The sequence below is a fragment of the Acipenser ruthenus genome, chromosome 21, assembly GCF_902713425.1.
Source record: "Acipenser ruthenus chromosome 21, fAciRut3.2 maternal haplotype, whole genome shotgun sequence".
Taxonomy (NCBI): domain Eukaryota; kingdom Metazoa; phylum Chordata; class Actinopteri; order Acipenseriformes; family Acipenseridae; genus Acipenser; species Acipenser ruthenus.
The window spans coordinates 28,346,940-28,366,731 of NC_081209.1; the positions used below are offsets into that span (position 1 = coordinate 28,346,940).

General features: G+C 41.7%; 1 protein-coding gene across 2 annotated transcripts in view; it reads left to right on the forward strand.

The window, feature by feature from the left end:
• LOC117427845 (immunoglobulin superfamily DCC subclass member 3-like) overlaps positions 1 to 19,792 on the forward strand; it is a 63,612-nt gene that overhangs the window by 24,144 nt on the left and 19,676 nt on the right. Inside the window, exons 3-7 of one of the 2 annotated variants that reach the window (XM_058995435.1) lie at positions 4,131 to 4,178; positions 13,627 to 13,771; positions 14,275 to 14,405; positions 14,944 to 15,081; positions 17,398 to 17,556. In XM_058995435.1, the coding sequence (XP_058851418.1) occupies positions 4,131 to 4,178; positions 13,627 to 13,771; positions 14,275 to 14,405; positions 14,944 to 15,081; positions 17,398 to 17,556 (621 nt within the window). The remainder of the gene's footprint in view (positions 1 to 4,130; positions 4,179 to 13,626; positions 13,772 to 14,274; positions 14,406 to 14,943; positions 15,082 to 17,397; positions 17,557 to 19,792) is intronic. The other variant, XM_058995436.1, reaches the window with a different exon arrangement.

A 19,792-nucleotide genomic window follows, 5' to 3' on the forward strand; every position in this document is an offset into this window, starting at 1 on the left:
TTGAAACCAGAGGGGCCCAGGTGGAGGCAGGGGGTCAGGAGATTGCCCTGCCTGAGCCTGCTGGGATATCTCTGGACATGTCAGCCCTGTGGGACCCTTGAGCCGCTCCAGCAAGGGGGGTGTGAGCTGTATCTCTCAGCCTTAGCCAATCAGGACAGCCTGCACGCGCACACACACACACACACACACACACACACACACACACACACACCACTACTCTACCTGGTTCCTAGCTATCTTTGTCAGGGAGGACCAGAGTGAGGTGCCTCGGGAGAGAGAGAGAGATAACAAAGACACACTGCCTCTTTCAGGGCTAAATAATCCTTTTGTGGTGTTTTAAACTGGTGATGACTGCTGCAGCCTAATCAGTTATTTTCACAGTGCCGTACAGAGACAACCATGCATGTGCATTAAAATAATATTTACAGGTAGTTCCTCCGGTGTTGTGGTTGAAAGAACACAGTTCTTTAACTTGATCTTTTTACATTTAGCCCATTAAGTGCCATTGTCCTCATTTCGAGAACAGGCTTCTTTTGTAATTTTTGGAGCATTTTAAACTGGCATCTACCTGTTTCATTTTCTCTTTAACGATGTTGTTAGGATAACTTACTGTAATTTAAGTTAATCAAATTACGTAAATACTGTTTGTGTTCTGATTTGGTAGTTAATGACAGGGCGTTGAAACTGCATTCTCGTCATGGGAGCTTACTCTTCGACAGCAGCCTGTGAATGGATCCCATTTCATTTTTTACTTGATTAGATGTTAATACACACGAGTTTTCTCTGTCCAGTGTAGTGTGATGTTCAGAGATCAACAAGACTTGATCAATGGTTGTTTCATAATGAACATAAAGACCAATACGTTATTAAAATCAGAGTGCTATAAAAACCAACGGAGGTAAGCAGATTAACGAGTTCAACTGAATCGGTGTTTATCCCAAATCTAGGTTAACAGCACTCTGGGGAGTCATTTCTGATGCAGGAGGGGTTCTGCTGGATGAGTGCTTACACATGCTCAAACAATACAACAAAACCAACAAATAAAAACATGACTAAAGAACCGTGAGGGTGGTGTGTGCGGGGCTTCTGAAACAAATAACATGACTAAAGAACAGTGAGGGTGGTGTGTGCGGGGCTTCCAATACAAACAACATGACTAAAGAACAGTGAGGGTGGGGTGTGCGGGGCTTCTGAAACAAATAACATGACTAAAGAACAGTGAGGGTGGTGTGTGCGGGGCTTCTGAAACCGACAACATGACTAAAGAACAGTGAGGGTGGTGTGTGCGGGGCTTCTGAAACAAATAACATGACTAAGGAACAGTGAGGGTGGTGTGTGCGGGGCTTCTGAAACCTACAACATGACTAAAGAACAGTGAGGGTGGTGTGTGCGGGGCTTCCAATACAAACAACATGACTAAACGTCTTTGTCGATTTACTACATAGCTGGTCTGTTCTGTGATGAGTGAGACAATAGAGAGTTAAAATGATGCCATGTATGCTTATTAGTGAGAGCGTCTCTTTTAATTGAGTTTTTAATTCTTTTCTCAGTTCTGAGGTAAACACCGGATATATGAAAGGCTAGCAGTCCTGACCTGTTTATCTGTCTGCAGCAAAGCGTGAAATTACTAATAGATTGTTTATGACTGAATCACTGCACAGAAGCAACAGTTACTTGTTAACTAATTAGTAAGTTAATGGCTTGCTGATTTTATTGATGTCCTTGGGAATTTATTTCAGGTGACAACTTTGCTGCTAGTAATATTTCAGATCAACTAGGTTGAGGCGTCTTTTGAAGTGCTGTTGTGCTTTTGAAATGATTTATTACGGTTCTTAAAGGATGTCTGTTTTCAAAAGAGACTGGAATTCTGGACTGATTTCTTACCAAGATGTTTGTTAAGCTTTTGTAAAAGTGATTTGTGCACCTAGCTCGTACGTTTTCAAATATAAGTGCAGGTTGGGAGATTTGAAAACCCTTTATATTTTGTTGAATTACATTTTCGGTACTGTGTTGCAAAGCTGGGAAGCTAAAACATGGTAATACAGTCCTACAAGATAAGGTGCCTTCAATTACTAAACCCCGATGGGATTCCCTGCTGCTCTTGTGGTGTTGATGGAAACATGAAGATTCGGCTTCTTTTGTATTCTGGGACTCTTTGCTTGTGAAATGAGAAATTCATGCTGTTATCCAGAAGGCTGCCAAGCAGGTGCCATTGTATAACACAAACTAATCAGAGATATGTGGAAAATGATGCAGGAAAACCACTATAAATGTGGCTAGCACATTGCATTGTGTCACAGTCATTAAGGCATTTCCAAAAGAGACCAAAACTAGAAACAATTACAATATGTAATTGAATGGGCTGTCCCTCACACGACTAGCTGATTTTGTTATGCAAATGACATCAGTCATTTCAGTACTTGTAGGTGTGTGCTGTGTGTTCAGTGCTCTGCTCTCTGTATACAGTACTTGTAGGCGTGTGCTGTGCGTTCAGTGCTCTGCTCTCTGTATACAGTACTTGTAGGCGTGTGCTGTGTGTTCAGTGCTCTGCTCTCTATATACAGTACTTGTAGGCGTGTGCTGTGTGTTCAGTGCTCTGCTCTCTGTATAGAGTACTTGTAGGCGTGTGCTGTGTGTTCAGTGCTCTGCTCTCTGTATAGAGTACTTGTAGGCGTGTGCTGTGTGTTCAGTGCTCTGCTCTCTGTATAGAGTACTTGTAGGCGTGTGCTGTGTGTTCAGTGCTCTGCTCTCTGTATAGAGTACTTGTAGGCGTGTGCTGTGTGTTCAGTGCTCTGCTCTCTGTATAGAGTACTTGTAGGCGTGTGCTGTGCGTTCAGTGCTCTGCTCTCTGTATACAGTACTTGTAGGCGTGTGCTGTGTGTTCAGTGCTCTGCTCTCTGTATACAGTACTTGTAGGCGTGTGCTGTGTGTTCAGTGCTCTGCTCTCTGTATAGAGTACTTGTAGGCGTGTGCTGTGTGTTCAGTGCTCTGCTCTCTGTATACAGTACTTGTAGGCGTGTGCTGTGTGTTCAGTGCTCTGCTCTCTGTATAGAGTACTTGTAGGCGTGTGCTGTGTGTTCAGTGCTCTGCTCTCTGTATACAGTACTTGTAGGCGTGTGCTGTGTGTTCAGTGCTCTGCTCTCTGTATACAGTACTTGTAGGAGTGTGCTGGTAAGTTTTCTCCCTGCTTCTTGTATTTGTCCCTCTCGTGCTGTTTGCTGCGAGGCTGACTGGATGGCTCTCTGAATCCTCGGAGGGAAGCTGCATTAGCATTAATACATATGGATTAGTGGCAGCTTCGGGGGCCACTCTCAAGGTGGCTGCCCCAATGCCAGATGGCCTGCAAGGACCCTGGATCAAGGTCCTGACATGATCATTGTGACAGGTTACAAAAGAGGAGCAGGATCATTTTTCTAACACTCTTACCTTAACACAGGCCTGTCAGTGGAACAGATAGTGCAGGGGGGTTGTTTTAAATCGAATGATGTGCACTCAGTTGTGTTTAGTAAGGCAGTGGGTGGTTGTTCTGCTTAGTACTGCTGGACAATCAAGGCTTTTAATAACCCCCTACTCTATTCTATCAATGCCCTCACATTGCAAAGTGCACTCAGACAGTACCATAAACAGGTTCACAGCAATTCTCTCGAATACCTACATTAATATAGACCCCTAAATTAGTAGCAACATTATTATTACCCCAGTACTGTCCCCATACTGCTCTCCCATTTAAATATGTGGTTGCTAAGCGCTGAGCAGCAGCTCTGTGCATGATTGGTGCATGTAGGGGCTGTGTCAGAATCACAGTAATTATCAGAAGCCTGTCGGTGTTGAGTGGGTGCCACGGAGGTCTCCTCCAGCCCCAGACCCGATTTTAAGCCCATCTGTCTCTGTGAGGTGTTTCATTTAGACTGCTCTTCATATCCAGCGCTGCTGAAGAGGCTGACTGGCCGCTCGCTCTGGGTGTTTCATTACTGTGTGAAAGAGGTTGGACATCATTTTTTTTTTTTAATTAGCATACATATGGCAAAATCAAAATGGAAATGGCAACCCTTACATGTATTTATTGATATGTACAAGTTGCATTTTTGTAAATCTTTTCTTTTTTCTTTTGGTCACGATGGGCAAGGTAGATCTGATCGTCTTTGGGAGAGGGCTGATAGCTGAAGCTTGGTTGGCAGGTACTTCTGTTTTATACACTATAGGCATTTTAATTTGTTGTATCCGATTTCCTGTGCACACAATAAGTCTGAGATCTCCACAAATGATTGGTGTGTGTGTATATATGTATAATATATATATATATATATATATATATATATATATATATATATATATATATATATATATATATATATATTACAGTTGCTCATTAATTGAATAACGCATGTTACTTGGAATAAAGGCGTTTCTGTATTTTTTTTCCAGCCCTGTGCTATATACACGTCTCTCCTGCTGTCCTAACATTCTTGCCACAGCCCAGTAGAACTCGCTCATCTTCAGTTAGCATGAAGCCCCAGAGCTTATACATGATTCCACCTTTACTATTATAATACAAATTGCATTAAATACAATCCGTGCCTTAGCTGCTGCCTGTGCCGTTGGAAGAAAGAACCAGAACTCCCAAACACTGGCACGCCGTGGCAGCACAGCTGATCAGAGCAAGTGCTGAACTTTCTCTCCCGCTAACTGGCTGACTGACTGGCAGGGAGCCAGCAGCATGCAGGCAGGCAGGCAGAGGAAGGTGGGCTATCCTCTCCAGGGCTGTAAACAGAGCGACGTCAGCCACATGTGACTGCCCATTTTGGCCTAGTTTCTGAAGAATGGCTGCAATTGTCCGTGGGTTGGTGCCAGTTGGCTGCTCGGATGAGATAAGCCATTACTACTGCCAATGGAGCGAATAGTAGAGTGGATCTGAGCATGCTGGTGTGTGTGGGTGGGTGTGTGTGCTTCATAGAAAAAATGTATTCCTAGAAAGCTGTAGAAATAAACACTGTGGGCACTTTGAAGCTGGTGTTACGCGCAGATTGCAGTTCTAATGCTGTACTTTTATTGCAATTCTATTAGCATTATTCAGGGTATTCTGATGATTAGAGATGCATAACCACAGTATTTTTATTGCTATTGTGGATCCTCTCTGATATTGACATTTACCCCGACTATCTGCTTCATTTGTCTTGTTTACAATGATGTTATATAGAACAGCAAACTGGAAAAAGCTGGGCTAAACAGATACATATTTAAAGATTTCTGCTCCAAATAACAAACCCATTAATATGTATGAACATCTAATCGGTGCAGAAAAAGCAAGTGCAATGTGCTGCAAATAAACCCGCTGTGAATTACAACTGTGTGCATTTTAAAAACGCACCCACATGAATATATATGTGCACGCACGCACGCATGCACACACGCACATGAATATATATGTGCATGCACGCACGCACACACGCACATGAATATATATGTGCACGCATGCACGCACGCACATGAATATATATGTGCACGCACGCACGCACGCACACACGCACATGAATATATATGTGCACGCACGCACGCATGCACACACGCACATGAATATATATGTGCACGCACGCACGCATGCACACACGCACATGAATATATATGTGCACGCACGCACGCATGCACACATGCACATGAATATATATGTGCACGCACGCACACACGCACATGAATATATATGCACGCACGCACGCACGCACGCACATGAATATATATGCACGCACGCACGCACGCACATGAATATATATGTGCACGCACGCACACACGCACATGAATATATATGCACGCACGCACGCACATGAATATATATGCACGCACGCACGCACGCACATGAATATATATGTGCACGCACGCACGCACGCACATGAATATATATGTGCACGCACGCACGCATGCACACACGCACATGAATATATATGTGCACGCACGCACGCATGCACACACGCACATGAATATATATGCGCATGCACGCACGCACGCACGCACATGAATATATATGCGCATGCACGCACGCACGTACATGAATATATATGCGCATGCACGCACGCACGTGACTTATCAGTCGCAAGTCTAGGTGTGGGTTTTTGCAGTGTCTGATTATTACCTTTTTTTTCTATTTGAGAGAATAGAGAAGCAATATTGCATGGTAACATCAGCATTGGAAGTTTTTTATTATTTTTTGGTCATATTTCAAAACTCATGCTAAACCATATTGTATTCCTATTAGTTTCTGATTACTGAAATTCAGAACTCCAGTTTTCAATTTTTTTTTTTTTTTTTAATATAAAGGGCCTGTGTCTTTAAGGCAGTGTCTGTCGATTTATTTTAACACTGGTGTCTCTGACTATTCACTGCATCCCAGCAGTTTTACCCAGGGCTGAAACTCACCGGGCGTATCTAATGATGCCATTGTGTGCGGCTGTTATTTAACAGCTATGGAGCCCTGTTTTAAATGCACACTCCTTTATACCCAGCGGAGCGTGAACTTCAGGACCTCCCTTTTATCTATTTAACTCTCCAGGCTGGCCAGATGTTGAGCTATCATTCCCCAGCCGAGGAGAGGGGCAGCATTCTTCCTATTCACAGTGTGCGGACACCTTTCAAAATAGCAGCCAGACTTCTCCACCCCCTCCCCAACCCCAGTGTCAAGTTTAAAGCTTCACAAATAATTGAGCAGAAAAATAAGTACATGCGTCATTCACACAAGTGTTGCGTTTTTATTCATTTTATGTGCTAAAAACGTCATTAAACATGCGTTTTGTATTTTAAAGAAATGATTCTGAACGGCTCTAAATATCCCTAAGCCAGGTATATGTACAATACTGATAGAAGGAAAAAGCCTGCTTAATAATGAGAAACTTGAATTCTCATTATTGAACAAAACATTTTCTTTCTTTGAACAAGGCTAGAGAAAAAGTACAAAAAGACGCACACAATATGATTGCAATTCTACAGCGACAGATTGTATCACATGCTATTGGTAATATAATTACATTTATTGCCCGGGGCTAGTGCATAATGACAGTCTGGATGTTCGTTCCACCAACAATCAGTTCTTGAAATAATCTCTGGGCCATAAGCTGAGATAGATAGTGAATGAGAAATCTATTTTAGGGTAGTTGTGTTGCTCTCTATCCAGAGTAAATGAAATGCTTTAAGGAAAATGAACTGCAGATTGCTTTTGTGGGACTAGAAGTTGAAGGTTTGGGGATCAAGGAGCCCCAGTCTTTTTGAGAAGCAGAGGCTTGGGAGAGGGAGCAGAGTGGGAGGTGCTGTAAACGCTTTACTGATTTGTTGTGTCAGAGTCAGATTAATGTCGAATGCTTTAACGTGCTGCTTCTTTGGGGGGAGTGTGCACATTAGGAAGATGTAAATAATGTCACACATTAAGTTAAGGCATGGGGAAGATGTTTCTTGTGATGCAGGGTAAGCTAGACCTTTTTATCAGTACGCCTTGCACCAAAAAGAAACTGCGCCATATGGCGAGGTTAGGTTTGCAAGTTAAACGCAGATTGGGATTTTATGATTTTTAAAATATTTTTGCGGAGTATGATTTCATAACTGAACACAATTACATTGACTTTATTTGGTGCATTTTAGTTTTTCTAGTATGAAGATAGAAACTCAGTTTCTCACACAGCACTACAACACTATCAGTGATGTCCATCCAGAGCCATTGTCACCCTTATTGCTGCTCTCTCCATATTAACCACTACACGATTGTGAGGATCCTGCTCACAGGTTATATCTCACTGTAACTCCACTCAGTGTATTTCTGTGTATTTCAACTGCATTAGCAGAAAATAGAGTGATTTAAGATTCTACACTGTCACAGCCAGCAGTTGTTAAAACCAGAGCCTTGCATTATTGTGTCCGGTGAAAGCAATATGAAATAGCACGAATGAGAGAGTAATTAAGTTGGGAGGGCAGGCTTGGAGATCAGGCCGGTGGGAGCATTAGTCTTAATAACTGATTTACTTGAAATCACTTGGGTATTCAAGGCATTACCCTGTACATGATAAAGGATTTTGCTGTTGGGCTTGGTTTCCTGTAATATTCATGTAAAAAGCTGTAGTCAAGGTTGAATATGTTATTAAATATACTAATCCTAGTGCAACAATATGGAGAATAAGAATTTATATATATATATATATAGAGAGAGAGAGAGAGAGAGAGAGAGAGAGAGAGAGAGAGAGAGAGAGAGAGAGAGAGAGAGAGAGAGAGAGAGAGAGATTCATAATGATGTCGAACTTCTAAGTCTAAGAAGATTCAAGTTCTAATTCAGGTCCTCCAGGATAGATCTGAAGTCAGCAGGACTATAGACTTGTATATGGAGGGAAATCACCAGGATTTATTCTTGTCCTTCCAATTTACAAAGAAGCATGTTTGCTGCATAGATCCTGATCTTAAGCTATGGAAGGGACCTTGTAATGTAAGCAGTAGTCAAGCAGCCCGCATCTTTTCATGGCTGAAATTGAAAGGAACGGCCAATCATGCTTGAACGAGCCCAACCCTTCCTGAATGTTAAACGAGCCAGTCAAGAGAGACGAGGAGGTCACACGAGTCGCCTGATCATGTGAATTATTGAGAAGTCGGTTAATAAGAAGAATAATAATAAACTTTATTTTATAAAAGCAATCATCTCAAAGTGCTTTACAAGAAAATCACAACAAAGAAACACAGAAAATAAAAATATTCACAAAAATGCCTTTCTAAAAAAGTAAGTCTTTAAGGTAGATTTAAAAGGACTCCAAGTGGCTGAATCCCTGATTTCTTTAGGAATGGTGTTCCAGAGTTTTGGGGCATAACAACAAAAGGCCCCGTCACCCATGGAGCGTAGATGAGCAGAGGGAACACATACCAGTCTAGAATCAGTTGAGCGAAGGTTGCGTGAGGGAATGTAAACAGGTAAAAGATCAGATAAGTACTGTGGAGCCAAACCATGCAGAGCCTTAAAGGTAAGAAGAATTATTTTAAAATCAACTCGAAACCTGACAGGTAACCAGTGCAAGAACTCTCAAACAGGAGTGATGTGATCACCTGCATGTGACCTAGTCAGGATTCTAGCTGCGGAGTTCTGAACATGTTGAAATTTGGTAAGTATGCTTTTAGAGACGCCTGCGAGCAGGGAGTTACAATATCTATCTGTGAGAAAACAAAAGCATGAACCAGTTTTTCAGCTACAGATGCAGAGAGCATAGGTCGCAGCGTAGCAATGTTTCTCAGGTGGAAAAATAATGCCTAAAGAGTATTCTGTACATGAGGTTCAAAAGTTAATCCAGGATCAAACATTTTTCATTTTGGATCTAAACTCAAGCATGGTACCATCAACTGACAGGCTTATTGGTTTTACGCAGCTGATGGGAAGTATCTAACAACATAACCTCGGTCTTATCACAATTTAGAAGCAAAATAATTTGGTTTTGGTTGGTTCAGGATAAATCGTCCCAGAATGTTTACAATATTATTGATTTTGAGAATAGTCTGTCTGAACAAAAGGCTAGTGCATAACATACTTCAGACTGAAAATACATAGGAATGATTATCATGAGTGGAAGATCCGATCAAGTTTACTTCCCATCACTAGTAAATACTGTACCAAGCTCAGTGTGGTTACAGCACCCGATACTGCAATTAATTTCCTTCATTAAAACCTGTTTCATATGAGGATTATACTAAAGGCTCATTATTAGTGTTTAGAGGTTTGGACATAACCACAAGTGATCTGCATGCTTCTGTATCTCTTATTGTTCCGAATGGCAACGTTTGGGAATGGATTCCCTCCTTTTCAATGGCTTGCCGTTGCCTGGGTGTGTTGAATTGTATGACGCCTTGAGCTATTCATTCTTATCACTGTGTTACAAGTGCTGAAATGACACACATTTCTTTGATTACAAATCATTTCAAGAAACAAAGGATTCTTGTTTTCAGTCAATTGAATATACAGCTCTGCATGCTGGTGCAAATCTTGTAACGCATGCTAATTCATTTGAAACGGGATGAAATGCATTTTTTGAATGCTGCTGTCATCCCCCCCCCCCCCCCCACTTCTGTTAGCAATTATCGAACTGATCCCTTAATGTTCAGCATCTGTTGTGAATGGCTCTTTTCTAATTAATGCTGCTCAGATATATCTGTGGGCTTTGTTGTTTGCTGTGAATGGCTGCTTCTTCAGGGCTCAGCCTCGGACAGTGCAGAGCTGTCTTCAAGAAGCCCAGCCTTTGTTCCCCATGTGCTGCTTTTTACAACAGGAAGATGGCTTAAAGAATGACATGCTTTTTCGTCAAAGCTCTGCTCCATGCACTGCCTTTATATTTGTTTGTTAATTACCTGGGAAGCTCCTCCTGGAACAAGCCTTGTGTTTTATAGAAGGCCAGTGAGGGACGCAGTTTACAAGCAGGGCCACAGAAAACATCGCCAATACGCCTTGCTTTAATTGCCAGTTACTGTCTTATTATTCGTTACGGGCCCCATGGACAAGCGCTTTTCACGTCATTTAAGATGCTGTTTAAGTTGAATGTATTCCTGGCCTGTTGCCCGTCATGCATTTTTTTTTCCCCTCTCTCAGTCAATCACACTGAACTGTTTCGCTTGGTGCTTGAGAGCCTGTGATTAGCTGCTTTCCTTGTGTTTGCCAAAGTGAAAGTAAAAACTGGATTGTAGTCCACAAGTCCAAGGCCAGGATGTTCACGACCTAGATATCCAGCGTCCGGAGGGGATCGTATGCAACAGAGTGTTTGTTTTCAATGTGTAACCCTATCATATGTATACCAGTCATGTTTCACTTACTGGCAAAGCACAGGAAGCCTTATAATGAGATCATTTTGTGAATGTGCTGTTCGATTTAATCACTGAAAAGAGCTGGATCTGCATGAAAAGTAAATCTGTTTCCGTAACGTTACTGCAAATTGTATTTCAGTGCAGCTATTCAAAGACCATTGAAGGGTGACACTTCATTCTGAAATAGCATCATATTTGCATTATTTATAGCCCTAACTTACATTATTCATGCTTCATATTAGAAGGACTGTTTCTCCCTGCGGGACCTACAGTAAATGACAGATGATGTACAATGAAAATCAAACCTGTGTGGCAAGAATGGAGCTTTTAATGTCTTTGAGAGATATGCACCACTTCCCTTATTTTAATATCCAGCAGAGATGTATGATACAGTAGCAAATGACTGTAAGGGTGGTAAATGGTCTGGTATAAGTAGGTTGTAGCCTGCTGTGTTAGAGCTGATTTGTGGCTTCATATCCACACTCAAAATTGGAACCCATTTTTACTGGTTTCATACTGTTAAATAAATAAGATTTGCAGCAGCTACATTTAATGTAGGAGTGTAAACAACAGTCTATTTATTTTAGAATTAGCATCATTACTGCAAGTCTCCTGAAATGTTCCAAAGACATTTGCATGTGATGGTGAAGTATAATAGTCTTAATGGGATGTTCTAACCAGTCTGTGCTGTTGGGAACGAAGCGATGTGGAAGACACGAGCAGGTTAACGCTCTTCATGTTTAATGTATGAATGTTAATAGCCCTCTCCCATCTGGGCTGGCCTGATTGCAGGGAGGCTGAGTGATGGAGCCTCTCCTCTCCGACAGAGAGCTGCTTCATGAACAGATGCACGCTGATTGCCTCTGACACGTGGGAGATGAAGTGGGGGGACGGGGGGGCGGGGCGCTGGATTTCCGAGGTCCATCTGGGTCTTCGCTCGCACCGCACTGATCTGGGGGATTGAGCGCATTGCCAGAGTGCCCCCTCCTTTTAAATCAGAGGGATGAATAATGTGCTGAAGGTCTGGCATTAAGACTCCCCGGAGTTGCTCGTTTTTGCTTCTTAGTCTTCTAATTGTTCGTTGGGAGATGACTGAAAGCACTGGGGAATGTTACTTCAGCCTCTGAGCTGGCCACTTCACTTCACTTCAGCAATCTGATGGCTTGTTTTATAGCAGCTGGGTTTCTGATGTTTAGTACTAATTGCTGGCGACAGCAAGGCTCGATCTATGGCTCAGAGATTCGACTCCTTTAATGACCACACCAGTGCAACAGGATTGTTTACCTGAAATAGTACAGAATGATAACTCCCATCCCCATTATAAAACCTTTATGAAGGTGTCCCAGGAATTACACAGGTTCATTTTCAAAGGCGTCTTTTCATACAGAACCCTTTCCTGATGATGCATCAGTGGCCGGCAGTTTTAGAATGTGCACAAGTGTTCACGACTCTGAAATTGCCCGTACTTGCTTTGAAATCTGCCTAACCTTTGTCTGGGTACATTTGTTGCTCCAGTAATGTTGCATTCTTCATGACCAGCACACCACTTATAGGAGTGTCTATCTGGTTCCATTGCACACATGGTTGAGTGATTGCGTACTTCCAGCTCAAAGTGGGGTGTTCGCTTGAGCGGTCAGTTGGTAGCTCAGAGGTTCTACTGTATGATGAATCTGTACAGTAGTCATGTTTGCAGACTGATGATTTATTTTATTGTAGGTTGGTTCTGGACAGATGTCTATGTTGAAAGTGGTTGAAGGTTAAGAGAAATCTTGACCAACACTATTTAACACAATTCCACACTATTTTACCAACATAGTCATGAGATCTATAGCGACTATTCTGGCACAATGGGAGTGGCTGGACTGTGACAGGCTAGTGCTTCAGGGCATCTGCTCCATTCTTTCTAGTGATTCAGAGAATTATTTTCTGTACGCTCTCCAATTAGGGGCCTTTTAGATTTGAAATGGCTAATATAGCTGTGTTTCTAATCTAAAGTGCTCATTCACTGAACAGCCCTAGCTGTGTGAAGTAATTGGGGCCGGGTGACAGTTAATAGTAACAGACTGATGAAAATCAGCAAATCAATAATAACAAAATAAAAAATGAAAAAATCTTGTGTGTGTTTTGAGAAGGAGAGAGCTGTAGTTGAAGAATTCTTCAGATAATAACGTCAGGGCTTTTTTTTTTTTTTTTTTTTTTTTGATTGCTTTGAGGCAGGAATGCAATAATTTGAAGTCATGTCAAGAATCCGGCAGGATTCCACTTCAGAATGGTTTTCATCTGTTCTTATCCGCTTGCAATAGATCCTTCCTTCCCCCCCACCCCCGTGATTCAGGCTGGAATGCAGTGTGAAGTTCATGATAACCATCCATACGAAATGTTTCATCGGCTGCGTAATTAACAGATAAGACCAGAGTAATTGGCATCAAGGTATTTCTAGTCGTGTACGTCAGGAAGAAGAGGTCACAGAGCTGGGTGCAGTAGCTGAGGGGCTCCCATTTGGCTGCTACAGAAAGATTTGTTCTCTTTCTTACAGCGAGCAGTATTTAATGAATATTATTAGTCAGTCTCAGATGCAATCTCTTTGAAGAGACTGCCGTCCTTTAATAAAGTATTTCCCAGGACCAAGGTTACCCTTCATATTCAGGTCACTCATAATCGAGATAGATAGATAGATAGATAAACCAAAAACATACATACATAATCTTTTTTATTACTGTAGATTTCAGGCAATGAAAGAAAACAATTTGATTATAATGAAATCTGGAATGTGTGTTCTCGTACATTCTGCTGCTTGTTTAACCGGCCCTGTTCCCTCTCTTCCAGCGATGGCTGAGTTCCACGTCCACCCCCAGTCGGTGCAGGTTGAGGAGGGGGGAGTCAGCCGCTTCCAGTGCCACATTCATGGGCTGCCTGAGCCGCTCGTCAGCTGGGAGAAGAACGGGGTGCCGGTGGACACAGACAACGAGAGGTAACGCAGTAACGCATGTGTTTCCAATCCTTTACAACTAGATAAAGAATGAGAGGAATGGCACTTTTTAGGAAGTACCGCTCCTATTGTCCGTTTCTCTGTGAAGTAGCAGAATCCAGAGGCTTTCATAATTAACCCTGTAATGCCCAATCATTTTTGAAAGCTTCTTTATTTATCTAACTAGATTCGGTTTCTTGTACAAAACACCTTTTTATTTTTCTCTGACCGTAATGTACTGCATATGAAAAATGATGGCTTTAAAAAATAATTCTACAGAGGGGTGGCAAAGCATTGTGTCATATGTGATACAGAAATGGGCATTACAGGGTTCAAATGAAATCTTAAGGGTGTAGCTTTTAACGTAACAGATAAACAAGAGACGTCCAGAAGTATATTCATTTCAGCCAGGACCCCAACGGCCACTTGAAAAAGGCCACTCTGTAGTATGACGCCACTGTGTTTTCATTCCCAGTGGAAATGACTCTCTGTTTCTCTGGTGTCAGGTACACACTCTTGCCCACCGGCGTGCTGCAGATCACAGGAGTCCGAGTCGAAGACAGCGGGATCTTCCGCTGCGTTGCCACCAACATCGCCAGCGTCAAGCGCAGCCTGGAGGCCAGGCTCACTGTATCAGGTCAGTGCATCCAGAGCACTCAGGGATACAGCGGTGCAAAAAGAGAAACTGACAAGCAAGCGTTCTGAGAATTCTTTATTTAGTACTACTACTGTACAGTGCGGAGGGTCAGCCTGGACACAGCGTGTTCAAAAACACATAGCGGACAGAAACATGAACAGAAAGGTAAACGTACATGCATTTACACGGATACATCTGGTACATAACTACACCATTCAATCTTAATGAAATAACGCTATTATTGATTTTTCACTGAAACAGTTGATTAGTCAGTTCTGTGTTATTTAAATAGGTGAGGTGTTGACCGGGCTTTATGATATTTACAGCTTTGTATTTAGGTCAGTTCTCTTGCCTGTTGGCACAAACATTAATGGATAATGGTATAGTGTAGTATTGTGATCTAAACTCTTATAACCTTATTTCTGTGTTAGTTTGCCAGTAACATCATGTGGCATCCAGATGTACTGATCTTTCAGTCAAATTCCATTTAGACTGTCATTCATTTTACATTACACTGCTTCACATATTTTTATTTCAGGCTCTCAGTCAGCTGTTTACAAAGAACCCATGATTCTGGTTGGCCCCGAGAACCTCACCCTGACGGTTCACCAGACCGCCATATTGGAATGCGTTGCTACGGGATACCCGCGACCCATCGTGTCCTGGAGCCGGCTGGGTAAGCTATCCCAGAGTTCCAGCCTCCCTAATATTAAGATGATGGGACGCCTTGACATTTTATTCATGTATTTAAAACTGGCTCTTCAGGGAAAGCCTGCTGAAATGCAGCACCCTATTGAGATACAGTAAGATGCAGGATTCCAATGCAATAAATACAGTCCCAGCAATCTAACCTACAGGGGATATTTCTGGTGTATGAAAGCCAGGAGGAGATGCATTTTTTTCAAAGCTTGTCGTAAGCAGCTACCGTTGAGAAAGCCATGATGCCAACTCCTATATCTTCAAATGTTTCTTTTGTTTTTCCATTTTGCTGCTTGGTCATGCAATGTAAAGCTAGGGTATGGGTGGGGAATTGTCTTTATACAGTAGAATTCTTAACGAGTAGATTGTACAGTAGTTGGATGTTAATCCAGTAATGGTACTGATGTCATTACAATGTGTTTCAATGTGTTAACACCAATATCAAAGCACCCATTGTCCAATTTCTCTTGGTTGACAAATTGTACATCACCGCCGTCTCCTTCCCCTTCTCTGTTTTTCCAAGATGTTCCTTATATTGCTTTGCGTTTGGATGGCAAATGAAATGCTAGCACGATGGGGTCTGTCAGTATTCAGTTACAATGAAGAGGCCTGGGGGAGGCTGGAGAGCGAACCTAATGGACAAACACTCATTCTTCTTTAAACTGGAATCTTTGCTTTGTCTCTTAATCTAATTCTTCTCCTATAACCAAATTCATTGCAGGATTTATAATACAGTTGCATCTGAAATGTCGTTGGATTCAGGATTAAATCGAAGGTTTTCTGATGACTGTACTGAAGATTACCAATTATTTGTAAAGCCTTTTTTTTATTTAATATTCATATTTTAGGGATCAACACAGTATAGAGAAATCATTGTGGCATAGAAGCTTCTTGCATTTTCATGGGGTATGAAATTTGATGTTTGAGTTGATGGATTAAATTCAGTTTTAAATGCATGAAACTGTTCTGTTGTTGAATAAGACAGTCTAAGACAGTTACATGAATATCAAGCTTAATTTACATCATTACAACAGATTGGGTCTACCTCTATCCGACTGTCTCTCTATCTATCTATCTATCTATCTATCTATCTATCTATCTCTATCTATCTATCTGCGATCTGTATAATTCATAATTGTGTTGTTGAAAGTTATGATTTTAAACAACAACTGTGAAAATGGAGCTTTGCTGTTCCATGATTTCATGATATGCATGTTATGGTAAATATTTCAAAAACAAGAACATGCTATACATACACTTATTGAATACGGCATTACATTACTTACAAGATGCGAGTGAGGAAGAATTATTCAGCATCCGATTCAACAGCCCTTTCAAATATGAACAGGTAGTATTTAATCCTTGTGTTAAAGGGTATGCATTGAAACCGTCAGAAGCTGCTGACATTAAAAAGTTCATTTGCCTGCGTCTTCGATTCTTCCTCGTCTTATGCAAACCTGCACATGTGCTTCTTGAAACTCGGTTGGCTTGTTGTTCGTTTGATATGGGGCTGACCATGTGCTGCCTTTTCCATCCTCGATGTGATTGCTTTGCTGTGGCAGCCGGCCATGTGCGATGTATTTTAAAGGCAGCCCATTCATTGCGCTGTGCCAGTCTTTTAACACCTATCAGTATGAGTAATGTGGATGACAGATGTCTGCTAAATGACGGCGCGTTCAGATCAGTCAAATATTCCCGGGTGTTTAACATGCCAATGTGTCCTCTCATAAATGTGAAGCGAATATGATAGCAAGATGCATAGCAGGCTTGAGTCAGCCCTCAGGAAGAAAATCAGGGGCATACATTAGCTAGTATGCAGGAGACCCAGAGAAGCCAAATAAGAAGAGAGGGGATCTTATTCTGTAGTAACCATAGCAACAGAAATATTCTCACCCTCTTAGAAAGAGCAGCTGCGAATGCTGACAGAACACCAAATGACTGTCAGAAGCTGTGTTTGTAGAACGTTACATCGTGGCAACTGGATCTGTGTCATTTGTCCGTCATGCAGTTCTGCATGGGCTGCTGTAGGATACGCAGAAGGATACATGACACAATGTGAAATGGAAGTGAATCATCTCCTTCTGATCGATTTGATTTTGAAACTATAGAAAGATCAGACGCCTGTTATTTCTCCTCACAGTTCATTAATCCACCGTTCTCTTGTGCAGTGTGAACCCGACCTGGAAGGACCTTGTGCACAGGTCTCGGGGTTAATGCAGACCCGTTCTAACATGGCCCTCCCCCAGTGCATGTCTCGGTTCAGCCCCTCTGATCGCTCTTGTTTGTCTTCTAGACGGCCGTCCGATTGGAGTGGAAGGCATCCAGGTGCTGGGCACAGGGAACCTGATGATCTCGGACCTCACGGTGCAGCACTCCGGGGTGTACGTGTGTGCGGCAAACAAGCCCGGGACCCGTGTTCGAAGGACTGCTCAGGGGCGCCTCGTTGTGCAAGGTGAGAGAGCGCCGTGGTAAAGAAGCTGTATCGGGGTCTTCATTAAGCATCCCTGTGAGCAGGGCGGAGTAACAGGTTTGAGAATCCAGACGTCATTCTTTCCTCACAAACAGACTTTGTTTTTGCAGGTTTATGTAATTCCTCAGGAGAAGTTTGCTGGTGACCTTTAACATTGACCTTATTTGGCGATCATATTGTGGTCATGTGACTTTTGGAGTTCGGATGATCGAGACCAGCTAAGTTCTCATAAATGGAATTAGTAATTAAAATAATATATATATATATATATATATATATATATATATATATATATATATATATATATATATATATATATATATATATATTTAGCAATAACCTTTTGGCTATCCTGCTTGCTTGTTACAAGCATGTTTCAATGCAGCTGTTACAGGTTGGCATACAGCATATTCCATGCATTTAGTTTAGCCAGTAAAACAAAGCAGTACCTCTTATAAACCGCTACCCCATTAACTTCGGCAGTCGTGTTGTTTATTAGGAGTATGATGTCATAACAGAATTGATGGTCTGTAATGAGCAGATGGTCACCAGCCCTTTCCTGCTGCACACTCCATTTACCTCGGATAGGTACCAAGCAGCAGTACGATCAAACCTTCACCTAACCTCCCCCCGCGGACCACGAGGAACAGGCTTCAGAAATACCTCTACAACTGAATCTCAACAGTAAAGGAATAGGACAGAATCAAACCAAATATTGCATTAAGAGAAACAAAAACACATTCGCATATATCTCACTATTAACAAATACATCTTTACGGCCATTGAAAAAGAAAGTGCATTTCTCATTTAGCTGACAATGATACAGTGTCATGGTTTGATGGGTTAATAAGCTGGCAGCAGCCTTTTTATCACAAAAATGTACTGCCAAGAAAGCGTCTAGTTTAGTTGGCAGTTTAATAAAGAACCCAATTAATCTGTAACTGCACGGTAAGAAAGGTTTAACAGTAGCCAGTTACCAGGCAATTGTCAAATTACAATTTAAAATCATTTCCTATTGTAATGCTGAATAGGCATATTTCTGTAGAAGCCTACAGGTAATGAAGATTTTTTCCCGATAATTAAGTTAATTGCTTTTGTAATTTCCAATTAAAGGAGTAATAACCAAGGCTTTTAAAATCCCATTTCTTGCCTCTACGCTTAAGCAACATTTTTTTATTGTTCCCCCTGTTATCGCCACGCTGATTGTCATGGTAATGTAAGTTAAATCTGTAGCTTTCCTGTGCTGCAGGTCGGCCTCACTCGTATGGTATGGTCTGAAGTCAGATCATAGCAATGTCTCATTTTATTAGTGCTGTACAGTGCCATACATCTGAATTCTCTGCCCTGCTGATCAGCCCATTACAGTGACTGAGCTCAGTAATAAACGCAGAGATCCTGGAGAGCTGTACGTCTTTTAAGACAGGTACGCCTTCTCCTCCAGAACCAATAAAACAGCTGTAGAAACATGCATACGCCATAGGAAGCCTTAGAAACTTGAATGATAATTACCAAATGTGCATACATGCTTTCTCATTTGCACACTTGCTTGTTTGTCAGCTGTGTAAGTCAATCCACACAATGTACAGAATGTATTTTATCACTGCATAAAAAGTGCATTAGAAGAAGACCCTTTCTATTAAATGATTATGGGCAACGATTATTTTTTAATGCAGTACTTGCCTGTAACATAAATTACATTCATAGACATCTAAACAATGCAGTATATGATTTTCCAGAAGGGGCCACGCAATATGCATATGCAAAATGCATTGTATTATTTTCCACGCCAGCGTTTAGATTAATCTAATGGGCACAGCGGTTGTTGTGAGTCAGGGTAGTAATAATCTCTTCTGAACTGTGTGCTGTGTGCTGGTTACTCCTAGGATCAACAAAATCAACACCTCCCGCAGGGCTTTTTCTTGTAGAGCTCCTAAATTATGGAATGTTCTGCCTGCGTTTGTCAAGGAAGCTGGGACCGTTACAGTTTAAGCCAAGACTGAAAACGTGTATATGTGTATGTGTGTGTATATATATATATATATATATATATATATATATATATATTGTGTGTGTGTGTGTGTATATATATAAGTGGTACCACTGGGTAATTCAATCCAGCGCTGAACACAACAATCCGGGGCTGGGGTGGGATCTGGCAGTTTGCCATCGCAACACAGGCAGGTCCCATCTGTGCTGTGTGTGGCAACAACCAGTAACC